This window comes from Alligator sinensis, unplaced genomic scaffold (genome assembly GCF_000455745.1).
Source record: "Alligator sinensis unplaced genomic scaffold, ASM45574v1 scaffold709_1, whole genome shotgun sequence".
Classification (NCBI taxonomy): Eukaryota; Metazoa; Chordata; order Crocodylia; family Alligatoridae; genus Alligator; species Alligator sinensis.
In genome coordinates this window covers 170,877-187,038 of record NW_005842208.1, presented here as the reverse complement: position 1 = coordinate 187,038, position 16,162 = coordinate 170,877, and the positions used below count along the sequence as shown (strand labels likewise).

The window sequence follows — 16,162 nt, the reverse complement described above, 5'->3', positions numbered from 1 at the left end:
CAGCAGGGTAAACAACACGCTGGCATGCATCAACCGATGCATCTCATGTAAATCTAAAGAAGTGATACTCCTGCTGTACTCAGCACTGGTGAGACTGCAGTTGGAGTACTGCGTCCAGTTCTGGGTGCTGCACTTCAATAAGGATGTGGAAAAACTTGAGAAGGTCCAGAAAAGAGCCAACTGTATGATCAGGGACTTGTGAGGCAAGCCATACCAGGAAAGGCTGAGGGACCTGGGCCTCTTTAGCTTAAAGAAGAGAAGGTTGAGAGGGGACTTGATAGGAACTTATTGCTATATCAGAGGAGTTCATTGGGAGCTCGGTGAACAACTGCTCACTAGCTCACCCCCGGGCAAGACCAAGACCAATGGGTACAAACTCCTGGAAGGCTGCTTCAGGCTTAATACTAGCAAACACTCCTTCACAGTCAGGGTGTCCAGACTGGAATAAACTCCCTCCAGAGGTGGTACAGTCATCTACCCTGGAGGTTTTCAAGAGGAGACCCTCGCTGGGGTCACCTAACCCCAGTTGTCTTCCTGCCTACAGCGGGGGGGCGGGACCCGATGATCTGCAAGGTCCCTTCCAGCCCCTAACAATCTATGAATCTATGAAAAGGAGTTTGTATTTTTTTCTGCTCTTTGGTAACAATCTTGCTTGGTCTTATGCTAAGAACAACCCCTGAGGGAATGCCCACTCCTCCTAAAAACAGTTCCCAACTGTAATGACTTTCTGTGATCTATCATGTCATCATGTTTTAATTTGTTTCCAGTGAGCTCTGGTAGCTGTGTGCAGTGCTAGTTTTTTATCAGAGCCGAGTATGGTATCAGCTCTTACAGAAACCTGAGTACAAGAATTCAGCACAATTTCCTTTTACCCACCAGTTCTATCATCTCATCCAAAAATGATCCCAAGTCTATCGACAAGAATTGTTTGCCATTAGGCCATGTTGCCTGGCAGTAACCCTTGTGTTCCATACTGGCACATCAAGGGACTGATATCATGCTATCCAGTCCACATGTAAACCCTTCTGCCAGGCACCAGATGGCAGTAACAAGGGCTAAGTTTAATTTAGAGGTTTTACACAAATTGATTTTCTTGTCTTGAGCCTTTACCCAAAAACCCGGGGAAATACTTTCTGCCTGGGTGTTCCAATGTGAACAAAACTTCTGCATTCACAAGCAATATTGAACTATAACAGGGTTTATTGATGGGTGAAGGAAAAATGAGATGACAAACAGATTCAGGAAGCCCTTGATAATCAGTAGCCCACTTCAACCCACTAATTAACAATTTAGCATAGTCAATATGTTCAGTGGAGTGAAGAGGAGTGGGGCACTGGGATTTCACCACTAGCTCCCCGCAGTGGGGCATATCTGGGGTAAATAGAAGTCAATCTGGTGTGCAACCCCTTCTCCTGTAGCCAGCTGGTCGCTTGTCCACCATGGTCATCTCTCCTTGTTACAAGCTGTAGCCACAATGAATGACATGAGCAACATGACCCCAGCACCCAGACACAGGCGGATGGTGTTCCCCTGGGTGAAATTCTGGTGTCCAAGTTTGGGGGCAGCAGAGGTGACTAAAATGAGGGAGAGACGTGTCAGTGAGCACTTACATCGCAGAGGGTGGTGCAAGAGGTGGATGGAACGCTACCCACAGGCAAGGAGCTGAGACCAGTATCTGGCTTTGGCCCTACTGTACTTGGGCTGACTCTGGTTGACCACAAAGGTTGCCTCCTCCCTTGGGCCACACTCCCTTGGGAAATAAGATCTGGCCCAGTGCCATGATTTACAGGGTCACTTACATGATTGTGAGCTGGAGCTGGGTTCCTTGGGGGGACTGGGGCTGTGTGTTTGGACCAGTGGTGGGATGGATTCTTGGCCTCGGTGTGGCCCAGTGGGCCTGGGACCTGACCTAGCTTCTGTAGGAAGACAAGGCATAAACATGACACTTAACCATGCTGGGCCAGCCACCCAGGTGGTACAGATCCAGCTGGTACTGGGGTGCTGCTAGGAGCTGGAGCTCCTGGTTTTTGAGACTGGGTCTGGCACAATGCCATGGTTTCCAGGGTCGCTTACGTGTCTGTGGGCTGGAGCTGGTTTCTTTGGTGGGATTGAGCGGTGGGATGAGTTCTTGGGCTTGGTGTGGCCCAGTGGGCCTGAGGTCTGGTTTGGCTTCTGTAGGAAGACAAGGCATAAACATGGCACCTGAACAGTGCTAAACCAGCCACCCAGGCAGTACAGCTCCAGCTGGTACTAGGGTGGTGACAGGAGCTGAGCATCACCATGCTCTTTGGTACAAAGGATCCCTGGATAACCCCAATGTGCCTTATGATAAAGGTGGCCATATCTCAGAATCTGGTGAGAACTCCCAGTTCTGATGCATCCCCACCCTCAGTGTTGTTCTGTGTGGAGGGTGCTTACCTCCCACTTGCAGGTGGATGGGCTGGCTGGGCTCTGACCACCGGGGATGCTGGTTTATGCTCAGGTACCTGCATGTGTATGTGCTGGTGCCCCTGTGTCCTGTGCTGGCAATGATGAAGGTGGCCCCGGAACCCTGTGCCTCAGTGTGCTGCACTGGGATGGCGACCCCATCTCTGTAGAGGAACAACCGGCTGCAGCGCACTTGGCAGTGACAATGAATGGTGACTCTGCTTCTGGGGGGCACCACTGCTCCTGCTGGGGCCACTGAGATGGAGGCCCTGTCTGGAGTCAGGAGAGTAATCATTTACAGACAACCTACACACAGCTAACCCCAGTTCTGGGGGTATGGCTCTCCCTTCTGCTCCCCTCCCCCTGGGTTGGGATCATACCTCTGCCACCCCCAACATGCAGGAAATCCTTTCCCTTGGACCTCCAATGCACTGCAGAGAGCTTCTAGCTGTTGCATGGATTTCCAAGTGGGGAGGGAGCAAGTATCCATTGTCCTTCAAGCCCCCACCCACCATCCAGGGCTGCTTCCCTATTGTCACTCACGTGCTGCAGTGGCCATGGGGGAGTGGGTCCTCAGGGCACCTGTAATGAGGTTGTTTCAAGCCTTTTGGGGAAGATGGCTTCCCAGGTTCCAAGAATGTTATGCGACTGGCAGGGGCAGCAGGGCAGCAGACATGGCTACACTGGCCCTCTGACATTGCTGGGGGCCCTGGGAGAGAGGAGGAAGCCCCATGATGAAGTCCAAGGCACAGGCTTGGGGAAGGACAGGAGCCCCCCAGGTTTACAGAGTGAAGAGGTCTGGAATGAGAACCTGGGTGGGGCAGGGAGATTCCCACAGGCAGAACTGGAGCTGGTCTGTGTGTGTGTGCGGTGGGGAGGGTAGTTTACATTTATGGGCTGTAGGGATAAGTGTTGTGTTGGCAGGGGAGGGCTGGGTCTGGGGAACAGTGTGGAAGGGGGTGGGTTGTGAATAGTAGGGAGAGGGGAGGGCATGGAAAATAACGGACAAAAGTAGTGTACTCACAGGTAATAAGAATGAAGACCAGAATGTAACTCATGGCGATGGAGCCCACAACAGTGCCTGGACACTTGATGTTGCAGCCAGAGCTGGGCAGGAAATGAGGCTCACGAACAGGAAAACAAGAAACACATATAGCCTAATGCTGAGAAGCTCTGCCCACAAACAGACCTACTGAGACCAGGGTTCCTTCACAGTGGACTCTGCTGAAACAGAAACAGATTCACTACGACTAGGGGCACTTGTAGGTGACATGTCGTTTGATCCTTGTTTATTTCCCGCGCCTGAAAAATTTTAACCCGGGTTATTGCGGTGCAGCGCGTTTGTGTTTGTATGACACTCTTTTGAGCACGTTAAGTCTCGTGTGTCATTCCCCGCAGATTCTAGCAGGGGTAGCCAAATACCAATCTACCCCCCAGTACTATTCTTCCTGATGAATTACAGCAGGAGGTGCGTGTAAACCAGCCTCCACTGCCCCTGCCCCCTGCCCCCTGCCCTGCCAGGAATCTCTTGCTAATCCCACCCCTGAGCACAGCCTCCTCACCCCAAAACCCTGTCACTTGGGGCAGAGGTGCCCATGGTCAGGGCTGGCCCACAATTTTTGGGGGCCTCTGAAAGATATAGCTTTGAGGCCCTCTGACGCAAAGAAACTGGCGGCGGTAGCAGTAGCAGCAGGGGTTGAGGAGGGGGCAGGGGGGTAGCAAGTGGCCAAAGAAGCCAGTGGCAGTGTGGGCGAGGGGGATAGGAAGTGACTGGAGAAGCCGGCAGCGGTGGGGGCGGCGGGGTGGTGGTGGTGAGTTTTCTAAGTGTACAGGGCTGAGAATTGTGGGTGGGTGGGTGTTTGTGGGTGTTGCTGCCCTGGTTGGGTGATATTGCAACTGATGGTGGAAGATGAGCTTTTCTGGTCTTGCATGATATTTCCCAGCATTCCCAAGCTGCCAGGGCTTGGAACAGTTTCCAAGGGTACACATCAATGATGCTGCAAACGTGTTTTGGAGGTATGCTGTGAAATTGTTTTTTGAAATGGTGAGTTGTTGTTGGGCTTGGGGTATAATATGCCCCCCACCCCACTTCAGGCTGTTCAATCGCCCCCCATCCACACCCCCTTCCTGCTGCCCAGCGCACCCCCCCGCTCCCGACAAGGACAGGTATACTTAACTTTTCCATCCACAGGACAGTAGGTGCCGGTGTGTAATGAGCACCCCCCGCCAACCCCCCCCAACAATGCCAGCCTCCAAAGAAGCAACCCCCTGCTCCAGTCCACCTAGCCCTCACTCCTCTCTACTCCCTGTCCACTACACCATACACCCCTGAAGAAAGACACAGATGTTTAGTTGAAATTGCAGAACAATTTATTGTACTGAAAAGAAAGACCACTGCTAGTTGCTGTCAGCTATATGTGCTGCCAGGGAGTCTTGCACAAGTGCCGCTTGACCAGCTTCTCGTCCCTGCTGGCCCCCTGGCAGAAGATAGACACGGTGAACACCTTCCTCATCCCCTGCGTTGCATTCATCTTGAGAGGCTCGGCGGTCCCCAAGACCCCCCTCAAGAAGGCGGACGCCGAGATCCGGTGGCTATTTAAGAGGTGGCTGCACCTGGTGCTAAGGGCCAGCAACAAGGTCCTGCACATTCCCTACCGGCAGGGAGGTGCCAGCGTACCCTGCATGGGAGACCTCTGCGACATCGCGGTGGTCACCCACGCCTTCTGCCTCCTGACCTGCCCGGATGCAATGGTACGTACCATTGCCGCCAGCGCTCTTGAGGAGACTGCCCGCAAGAGGATCAGGAGGCAGCCGACCGGAAGTGACTTGGCCACCTTCCTCAGCGGCTTGCTGGAGGGCGAGTTCAGCAGAGATGGCGGGGAGTGTGCCTCGTTGTGGAGCCGAGCCCGCAATGCCATGCACCACCTCAGGAAATGCATCAGCTGCGCCTGGACCTGGACCGAGGAGCGCCGGGAGCTGAGAGTCTCCTTGCAACCAGCCCCGCACGCCGACCCTGTGACAGTGAGGCCCCGCATGAGGACCTTCGTGGAGAGGTTCCTGAAGGACGCCGTCCAAAACAAGTACGCTGGCGACCTGAGGGCCAAACCCGACCAGGGCAAGGTCTTCAACGTGACCTCAAAGTGGGACTCCAGCAACTACTTCATGCTCAGCGGGAGCTTCACGCACTTCGCGGACTGGCGCTTCCTCCACCGCGCCCGCCTCAACTGCCTGCCTCTGAACGGGGCCGTTCGCTTTGGCCACTGGGACAAGAGGTGCTGACAGTGCGGCTATGCGGCAGAGACCCTCCCCCATGTGCTGTACAGCTGCAAGCCACACGCCAGGGCCTGGCAGCTCCACCACAACGCTGTCCAGGACCACCTGGTGAGGGCCATCCCAGCTGCAGCGGGGGAGGTCTCCGTGAACCGCACCATCCCGGGCTGCGAGAGCCAGATGCGTCCTGACATCGTCATCACCAACGAGGAGGCCAAGAAGGTCGTGATCATGGACGTTACCATCCCCTTTGAGAACCGGCGCCAAGCCTTCACCGACGCCCAGGCTCACAAGCAGGAGAAGTACGCCCCACTGACCGACATCCTGAGGGGCCACGGCAACAACGTGACGGTCAACACACTCATTGTGGGACCCCAGCAACGAGAGTGTCCTGTGTGCCCGTCGCGTCTCCCGCCGCTATGCCAAGCTGATGCGCTGCCTCATGGTGTCCGACACCATCTGTTGGTCCCGTGACATCTACATGGAACACATCGTGGGCCACCGCCAGTACACGGACCCCACCAGACAAATTGCTGCCGGACCGGACCCAGAGGGGACCGCCTGAACCCCCACTCTGCACCAGATGGACTTCACTTTGAGAGGATTCTTCACCAGCGGATGACCCTGCTCCACCCGAAGAGGACCACCGCGATGAGACTCTATATGGACTGAGACACTTTTTTCTTCGAACCACTTCTTCCACCATTGCGGACCATTGTAACGGGTTTGTGTGTGTCTATCCTCTTTTTCTCTCAGCATCATGAACCCCCTCCCTCCCCTTAGTTGGCTAACATTGTATCTCCTGTAACCTAGTTGTGTTCCCCTCCTCACCCCCATCCCTCTAATGTTAGTCCCTCGCTCGGGTGCTATGTGTTGGGACCGAGGGCGGTCTAAGGCTATGGTCAGTAGCCCGGACCGTCAGGTGGGGTTTTTCCATGATGGAGTAGAGTTAGGCACAGAAGCATATTGGTTTTACAAAGAAAGCTTTACTTACACTGCTGATGGTCACAGTGCAGGAAGGAAACTTGCTTGAGTTGCAGTTGCACACAAACAAACACAAATGAGATCTCTTCCGAACCGAACCGAACCGAACTGAGATGAGTCGTCGATGTACGACTCCACGAGCGCTTTACATGGGGGTACATCAAATTTTCCACTATGACGGGGAGTGGCTAAAAGCTGATCAGGCCTTTATGTCCTCCTCCAAGACACACGCGGAGTTTGCTAGGCTCCACAGTGCACTTCGAGTTCCCCACGAGATGGTTGTGGAGTCCTCCAACTTGGGCGGAAACTGCTCTAACCTTTTATACGGCTAGCAAACCAATCGCTAGCCGCCAGGTAGGAATAATTTAGAATTGACCAATAGTGGGACACAAATTTGCATACGTGTGGCGGGAACTTTTTTGCACTGGGGTTTTCTCTCTGCAGCTGAGAAATCCACCGTGCAAAGAAAGCTCCATGTGGCGGGAAAATTCCAATGTGCCGAGGCACTAAAAATCATTGGGTTATGACACTATGTATTTCCCTACCGGCTTTGTCAGCTTTTTTGGATTCACAATCCTAAACATTTACTAATAAAAGTCAATCTCCTTGGTCCCTGCACTGCCTGGCCACATCTGTCAGGCCACTGCCTGTCCCTCTTCTTCAGCCCACGAGTCCCTGAAAACCTCTCTGTGGGTCTCACAGATGTTGTGGAGGATGCAGGCTGCCACTACGAAGGCCGTTATATTTTCTGGCTCCTGGTCAAGCCGGAATGTAAGCACCCTCCCATGTCCTTTCAGTCAGCCAAAGTCGCATTCAATGGCCATCCTGCAGCTGCTCAGATGGTAGTTGAAAAGCAGCTTCTGCGGGTCCATAACGTTCCCTCCATAAGGCTTCATGAGCCAGGCTTTACTGGGGGAGGGAGAGTGAAAAGCTTCCACTCTGCCAAGTCACAATCAGTTCGGAGAAGAGAAGCATTCTAACGTTCCCATGAAGTATGAGTGGTGTCTCCCCCTCCTCGACAAGCCATGCATACACACTTGCATTGTGCATGACAAGAGACTGTGTCAGATTTTTGCAAAATCAGATTTCTGGCAGACTTTGGCAAAAACCCAGAAAACCTTGCAAACCTTGCCTGCCTGGGGTCCCATACGGTGTGTGTGGTATGTCACCCATCACAAGCCATGCTTGCACACAAGCACTTTGCAAAAGTACTCACAGTGGCTGATGCAAACAAATTTTCCCTGCCTTCTTTTCGCCCATTTTAAAATGTTGAGGCAGACTTTGCAAACTTTCCTGCCTTCTTTTCACGCTCTTTTGCAGCCTGGTATCAGACTGTCTGGTTTTTTTACACCAAAATGAGGCTGTAGGTGGGGTGGGGGGGCTTGTGGATTATAAATTGGGGGAGCAGTGGTCTGGTTGCATGTCCGCTTATCGACGAGGGAGGCTTGAAGCAGCTGCAAGACAACAGCGCACCGGAGGGAGAGAAGGTCTCAGCCCAGTGATGAGACTTGCCCCTGGGGGAACAGTAATGCGAATCCATGGTTCGAGAAGACTGCAGGCTGATGAAGTGGGGTGCAGTGAAGTTTCGAGTGCCGCAGCTTTGCGATGTGCGACTTGAAGGAAGGCAGCGCGATGTGCTCTGAAGTCACCTTTATGCATTGGTAAGTGACACCTGTGACCTGCCACTTGTATGATCGCCAGGATTGCTGTGCTATACACTGGGATGGGGCCGGGGGGGAGGGTTATAACAAGCATTCAACCTCTGATAATGGCCCAGACTGCAACTCTTTCCAGTAATGCCTTGACCCCATAAATGCCCCCAAGCAAAGCATCCCCACACTGGCTGAGGAGGGCGCAGACTTCAGCTTGGCCAGTCAACCCACCCAGCCATGCATGTCAATCTGCCTATGAAATAAAACACGCTACACATATAGTAATTAATAGTAATTATCGAGTAAAAATTCAAACAATAGAATAATAGAATTCTAGTTGCAGCCTGGGTTTCCTCCCTCCCTCCCTGTCTGCCTGTTGCCCCAGGGCCAAAATATGACCCTGCTTCTGGTGGGGGAAAATTCCTTCCCTCTATCTCTAGCTGGGACAGGGGTCTGTGACCTGTTGTCACCCGCCATTAACACACACACACACACACTCTGCTTCACCACTTGACTACCAATGACAGTCATTCGACAGACTTATGCACTGAGCCCCTCACTCTGGGCTCACCAGGGCCCCAGGCTAAGTCTGTAGGAACCTCCTCCAGCCCCCTCGCACACACGCACACACCCCACCCCACCAACTTCTGGCTGAGGGAAAATACCCTCCCCCTTTCTGGTTACTGGCCATGTCTCATCAAATGATGGTTGGTACAAAATTCCCTCCCTAGGTCCCTGGTTCCCCCTGGGATGGGCGCCTGCCCCCCACACACAATGTTACTTTTCTTTTCATGTAGGTTTTGTAGATAAGTCACTGGTTACATCAGATACAGGTTTGATACCTGTTGCCCCATTGCAATCTTTATTATTGTGATAATTATTATTCACCACTTGACTACCAACGGCATTGTTTATTAAAACAAAAATGTCTATACTGTTTCAGCTGTGTTGTGATTTCCAGTTGAAATAGATAGCATTGCAATTTATTGTGAAAAAAATAAAGAGAAAATCCTGATTTGTACTTGCTCCTACTTCATTGATTGATTGGGGAGGGGATGGTGTTTTGATTGATTGATTGATTGATTGATTGGGGAGGGTGTTTTGGAGGTGGGTGATGGGAAAAACAAAAGCCAACCATTACATAGAAGAGTTGCTGTTATTTAAGGTCCCTGCATGCGTGCCTGGCCAAGTATTACCTCTTGCTGCTTCCTGTCTGTTGGGTTCTGGGGTGGACGGGCAGAGGGGGTGGGGGACAATGGGATGTCTATTGCTTACAACAAAGTGCTCCTGGATTTGGGATTGTGGGTAAAGAAAGCTTTGAAGGACCTCCCATGTTTCCAGTAATGCCATGACTCCATAAATCCCATGATTCCATAAATCCCCCATCTTGTATTAAACAATAGGATTGTTAAAAGTGAATGATTCATGTGACCTCCTGTCTTTTGTGAAACTTGCATACACTCAAAGGATCCTGACACTGAGAAGGGCGGGTGTGACCAGCACTTCTCTCAACCGACCGCACCCACCCCGGAAATGTAATCTGAGAAAGAAAGCACAACTGACACAATTTCAAACTTTGGAACTTTTATATAGTTTAGGGAAAAAAGTGTCTTTTTTACTATCAGTATTGAAAATGTTCAATCTCCGATGTCCATAGTGTTCTTCAGGGAAGGGAAGAAAAAAGAAGAACGGGGTTTTTAAAGAACAAACGTCAAAACACTGCTGCCTGCCTGCAGAACCCTTCCCCCCCACCCCCGGTCACTGGGACATTCATTACCTATATACCACTAGGGACGCTTCATAATCTGGGGGGACGGTCTGGCAGGCAGCATCCACCTTGACTAATCGTTGTGGTTCTGGAATGGGAATGTGAATTATAAGAAATAAGAAGGTTGGACATATTGAAGGGTTAAGAGGTAGGTAGGTAGGTACCAAACTCCAGAAAGTTGGAAAATTGCCATTCTGCTGATGCTGCTGTGCTGGGCAGTGCAGAACACTGTGGTAGTGGGTGAAACAGGAGTGGGAAGTGGATTCTGGAATGGGAATGGGAATGATGAGAAATAGGAAGGTTTGAAATACTGAAGGGTTAAGGAAGGGCTACCTACCACACTGTGTGAAGTTGCAAAGTTACCATTCTGGAGATGCCGCTGTGTTCGCACCACTGATCAGCAGCGAGTGCTTAGGGATCATTAAAGCACATGTTTCTTAAATGGACCGTGAAATATGAACGCAGACAACTCAGTGTCCTAAAATCAAAGTCTAACTTTATTAATACAACAAGTATTATCTCAGCAATTTCTATATTCAGAGAGAGAAAAAACACTTAGTACAATGATCTCACCCAATCCCAGATGTTACTTTGCCTTACAGAAAAGATGGCCACTCAGTTCCTGAAGCAAAGGGTGTGTCATTTGCTGGGATGATCCAGACAGGTGTTGAAAGCTGGATTCAGGATGTAAATGATAATGATAACTATGATGACACTTAACTTTCTTGCTTTCCCCTTTTATGCTTTTCTTTAACTTGACTCCTTTGATGACTCCTTGCTTTTGCATTGGTCTTTCTGCAGTCGGCATATTGTTCATATTTTATCCTTTCAGCATATTCCTTTGTTCAACGTCCCCATTATGAGCACACCTTTTAATTTGGCCTTTTTCTAGTGTCTTACTTTAAGCGTTGTCCATTGGTCTCCTTAGCACCTTTCATTAACATATCCAACCATTTCATCCCTCTGATTCAACTGATTAGTGCCAAGTTCAGTTAATTTGAGCAAGTAACAAAACTATTGCTGTGTTGTGTTAGAAATACTTCTCACAGTGATAGAAAAAGGAAAGAAACACCATGCAAGCAAACTCAAGGCCATAAGCTGCTTGCAAGAAACAAGGCCAGCTGATATTGCAAACACCAGCAAAATGAAAAGTTCAGATAACATTGAGGCTATACAGAACTTTAGGCTGAATATAAAGAAAACTTTAACCAATGCTATAATTTACCACTCTATAAACAGGTGCAACTTTAAAGCATAAAATATGACAAGCTACTCTAACAGTTCCCCCCTTGATGGCTAGGTTTACCTATGCCATCACTGCATGGAAGTCAGTCTGGTAATGAAACTCTGCCTCTGCTGCTCAAGGCCTGTATGGGTTGCAACCATCAGCTGAGCTCTTTATGCAGCAAGTGATCGTTTCACACCAGGCTTGCTTGACATCCTGCTTATTGAAGGAGCTTGTCATAATATAATTCTTGCAGTCACTGAGCTTGATAGCGTTCTAGTTTAAAATATAGCCGTTTCATTTTCCAACACAATACAATCATGAACACAAATGATCATTTGCACAAAAAACAAAATAACAATAGGATATAATATTAAATTTTTAAAAAAATCCCAAAGCACTTGGGTTCCATTTAATTAAAGATTTTCACCAAGAATGCTGTCCAGCTTTCCGGACCTTTTCTAGTACTGTCAGTACTTCTTTTTTGTTATGTTTCATTTGAACCACAGTTTCTTGATTATATTCTTAATAGATTGGAGTATAGTGTGTAGATCAGAGTGAGACAAAACCTGCTGCAAAAGTGGCAAATCGAATCCCATCTGCACTGGAGTTATATCCTGATATAGCCATGGTTTAGCTCGGATCATTGTAGCAGCTGAGCCATGGTTGAGACAGAGAAATCACTGGTGACCCTGCTGACAACACCTGGGCCTCTGGGTCCATTCACCACCCTTACCACTGGATTAAATTTTCACACTGGTTTCTGGAAAAGAAAATAAACAAGCTTGTCGAGGGAAATTCCTCGCAGTAAGATATTATTTATATTTACAGTACTAACATGCACAGTGGCAATATGCACAGCACTGCAATTTTTAGGGTGTGTCTTTTATAACTCTTCTATGCTTTTTTGCATATTACTGCAAAAACAAATTATTTTCCTTTCCAAGGTTTTAACTGTGATATGTGAAACCATTTTCTCCAAAGGCTATCTCCCCTTATTTTTCCTGGTAACTCAACTAGGTAAATAGTTGGACTTGCCTTGTCCACTGCATATGCAGGTCCCTTCTATTTAACATCCAGTCCGAGCTCTTTATCTTCCCATTTTCAGTACATTACCTGGTCACCCATGTTCCATTCTGTCAGATCTTTGTTAAGCCCGAATCTCTTGTCCATTCTTTTGACATTTAGGCCTAATTCTTGGCATGTATATCATTGATGTGTTGTATTAAAGCCTGTACCCATTGATCTGTTACAACTTGAGGGACTGGGTCATCAGGTAAGTCTGTATTGATCCACCACTGCTGTGGCAGTTGCCTTTGTCTGCCTGTCATGACAGAAAAGGGTGCAAGCCCGTGAGCTGCTGGAGCTGCTCAAAGTGCCATCAAAATTACTAGTAGCTTTTCATCCCAGTTCTTTCCATCACATTTTACCATTTTAGCCAATGACTCCTTTAACGTTCGTTGGTTCTTTCTACTTAACCTGAGCTTTGAGGGTGCCCAGCAATATGAAACCTCTGTTTAATTCCTAGTGTGGAACTTCTTTCATAACTTCGGCAACAAAATGAGGTCCCTGATCCAAATCTATTACTTTAGGTACTCCCCACTGTGAAAACATAATGTTAAACAATTGCTTTGCAGTTATGTTAGCAGTGTTACATCTAGTTGGAATGGCTTCAATCTATTTTGAAAAAGGATCCATTACTACTAAGCAATACCTGTTTCCATTCTTAGTAGCAGGCAGGAGTCTGATGTAATCCACCTGTATTCTTGACCAAGGCTCTGATGCCTGATTCTCTGATGGCTCAGAGAAAAGCTTTCTTTTACTAGAATCGTCATTGACCATAGCACAAGGCAAACCATTGTTTACCCATTGCTTGACATCTTGCTTTACAGAGGGCCACCATCCTGTTTGAAAGACTATTTCCATGGTCTTTTTCCAGCCTAGGTGTCCTTTCTCATGTACAAACTGTATTAACTCATTTCTGACTTCTTGTGGAACTGCCCACTGTCTAGCCTGAGTAGGTGGGTCAAATCCTCCAAATCACACCATCCATTGTATTACATTATCTCTGCCTAGAAGTCAGAGAGTCTGTCATTTTTCAAGTCTGTCATTTTCCTGGAATTGTTTTAAATCACCTAGGCTCACCCCATCTTTTTTCCTTTGAGCTTGCCAAGTAAGCATGTCCAGCTGCTGGCATTGTTTTCCCTTTCTTGCTGCTTCTTTTGCCAGTGCATCTGTCCGATTATTCCAGAATCCTTCTTTACTCTTTGTCTTCTGATGGCCTCTGACATGCTGGACTGCACTTTCCTGATCTATTAACAGTAAGCTGATACACCTGTTCCCATAAAGCTGAATGAGCCACTAATTTTCCTTCTCCCATGTACATCTGGTTCTTTGCCCAGATGGGCAACCATGTAGTCAGTACCCTACAAGTTCAATCTGGATCTGTAAAAATAGCTACATTTTTTTCTAATGGCTCAACCTCCAGCACTGCCTTAACAGCCTGCACCTCTGCTGCTTGTGCACAATGAGTCACTTGTTGCTGAAACACTTCCTTATCTTGCACCCTAATTCCTGCACATCGAGTGTATGGTTTTCCCTCTATGTAGTAACTTAATCCATCCACAAACCAAATGCTCCAGTTCTCTGATTCTGCCTTTGCTAAAGGTAAGCCTGTTTGAACTGACCATTTCAGCCTTTGATACTCTGGCAAAGGGCATTCATGCTCTTCCCCTTGTACTCCTAACCCATATGATACAGTAGGTATTGTCTGCTGCTGTTCAAAACCAACAGCACGATTCATAAGCACTAGAGTCCACCGAGCCAATCTGGGACTTGAAACACGTCCTTCTTTAATTTTTTCAGATGTAATATACTTTAGAGGGGAATGGGCTGTTTGGACTATTACTCTTACCCCTCCTACAATGTATTCCCACTTTCTCAATGCCCAAATTGTTGCCAAACACTCCTTTTTACATGGATTAAAGTTCTGTTCAGGTCCTGTAAGGGTTCTTGAGGCTTAAGCCACTGGTCTTTGTTTTTTTCCTTTCCCCTGCAGTAGGGTAGCACCAATAGCTCTCTTGGTAGTTGCCAGCTGCAAGGCAAAGGGTTTGTCTCATCTGGGTAAGCCAATGCAGGAGATTGTACTAGATTCCTTCTTAACTGAATTAATGCTGCTGGTTGCTTTGGGCCCCATTCCCACTGTCGCCTTTTTTTTTATAACTTAACAAGAGGTTGACTTTTCTCAGCAAACATGGGAATAAAGTCCTGCGAGAAATTTCATATTCCCAACTATGCCTGCAGGGATGGTAAGTCTGTTGGAGCTGGCAATTTGCCTATCAGCTCTACTCGCTGCCTATCTGGAGTTCTCCCAACTTGTCCCGATGTAACTCCTAGGTACTTCACCTCCTTGACTACCAACTGCGCCTTAGCTCTATTAACCTTGGATCCTGTTTCCTCAATCACCTGCAACACTTCCCTTGTCACTTTTGCTACTTGCTTTTTATTGCCTCCATGTATCAGTATGTCATCTACATATGATAACACACAACTTTGACTATCTGGAGAAAGCTTGTCCCACATCCTTACCACATATGGATGGCATATTGCTGAGGCATTGTGAAATCCTTGGGGTAATCGAGTAAAACAATACTGTTGTCTCCTGAATGTGAATCCAAATTTGTACCAGGATTCCTGTGCCAAGTGAATGGCAAAAAATGCATTAGCCAAGTCCAGTACTGAAAACCATTTTGCCCCTCCTGCTATGGCTGCTAGAATTCCAGGGTATTTTGCTACAACAGGAGCTGTGACAGGTGTCACTGCATTCAAAGCTTTGAAGTCTATTGTTAGTCTTCAGGTTTTCCCATCTGCTTTTAAAACAGGCCAAATCAGGAAATTGCAAACACTAGGCCTCTGTACACTATTACTTCTTGACTTAACAAACTATTTATTGTGAGTTGTAATCCCACTTCAGCCTCTGATGGATATTTATATTGCCTCTGTGGTGGAGGGTCTGGTCCCTTAATCAAGACACAAACCTGTATCTTGCCACATTCTAACTTATCCTTTGCCCAAGCCTTAGCAAATGCCTGCATCCACTCATCCTGATTAACTTCATCAATTACAGCAGGAGCCTTGATAGCTGCACACCGATGCACTGCAGAAATCAACACTTTTTTCCTTTACTGGCCATTTCTACAGACACCCGCTAGCTAAATCCAGCAGTATTCCTCCCTGCTGCAAAGAAGTCATTCCTAAAATTCCATTCTCACTGTCTCCTCCTGGCTTATCCTTCTGTATTTCATATTTTTCCCGAAACTTTCACTCTCCTATTTGAGTCACAATAGGTTGGGTTACTGGTGAGTCCTCTAACTCTCCAGTATAGGACTGTACTTGCAAATGATTGGGGTCCATTAAAACCCCATCTGGAACCCATCGCTGTTGCAAAATATTGATTGAGGCTCCAGTATCAATCAGCATTTGGGGGGTTTCCACATTCCCCTTGTCTCCCACTAAAACTTGAATGGTTGGGCGCCCCCAGTAGTCAAAGCAGACTCATCCTACCAGCCCCTTGGGTGCCTGGGGAGTGTGGCATCTCTATTGTGGGTCAGAAGGCGCTGAACGCTGAATTGACTGATGTGGGTCTGGCTCTGTACCTTCCATTAGCTCTTCTGTCTGAATGAGCTCTACCAATCTTTTCATTAGTGCGAGCCCCATTCCACTTGTTTCTGTCTTCCCCCATAAACATCAGTTTCTTCCAGACCTCTGTCCGGAGGGAATCACGACCTTCCTCTGACCCTCTCTGCAGATTCCATATTCCATCCTACCTCTGGGTCC

General features: G+C 48.3%; 2 protein-coding genes across 3 annotated transcripts; one reads left to right on the top strand and one right to left on the bottom strand.

The window, feature by feature from the left end:
* Positions 1-530: 530 nt before the first annotated feature.
* Positions 531-3,491, bottom strand: LOC102371049 (platelet glycoprotein VI-like). The gene is made up of 6 exons (XM_025207799.1): positions 3,452-3,491; positions 2,971-3,009; positions 2,419-2,700; positions 2,074-2,172; positions 1,800-1,916; positions 531-1,574 (listed from the first exon to the last, which is right to left on the bottom strand). The coding sequence occupies exons 1-6, from the start codon at positions 3,483-3,485 to the stop codon at positions 1,444-1,446; spliced, it is 702 nt and encodes a 233-aa protein (XP_025063584.1). The 5' UTR covers positions 3,486-3,491; the 3' UTR covers positions 531-1,443.
* Positions 2,762-6,442, top strand: LOC112550797. Of its 2 annotated transcripts, none has more exons than XM_025207798.1 (2): positions 2,762-3,689; positions 4,619-6,442. In XM_025207798.1, exon 2 carries the CDS (start codon positions 4,843-4,845, stop codon positions 5,704-5,706), a length of 864 nt encoding a protein of 287 aa, XP_025063583.1. In that variant the 5' UTR covers positions 2,762-3,689; positions 4,619-4,842; the 3' UTR covers positions 5,707-6,442. The 2 variants fall into 2 exon arrangements, with proteins under 2 accessions (XP_025063583.1, XP_025063582.1); XM_025207797.1 differs by having other exon boundaries at positions 2,762-3,693.
* The last annotated feature ends 9,720 nt before the right edge of the window (positions 6,443-16,162 follow it).

Bases quoted from the DNA above. Each gene is read 5' to 3' on its own strand.
- LOC112550797 (XM_025207798.1), top strand. From the start codon at position 4,843: ATGTGCTGCCAGGGAGTCTTGCACAAGTGCCGCTTGACCAGCTTCTCG.
- LOC102371049 (XM_025207799.1), bottom strand. From the start codon at position 3,485: ATGAGTTACATTCTGGTCTTCATTCTTATTACCT. The intron at 3,010-3,451 runs GTGAGTACACTA...ACCTCATTACAG, and splicing joins GGTCTTCATTCTTATTACCT to GTGCCCTGAGGACCCACTCC. The intron at 1,917-2,073 runs GTAAGCGACCCT...GTCTTCCTACAG, and splicing joins CAGCTCCAGCCCACAGACAC to AAGCTAGGTCAGGTCCCAGG.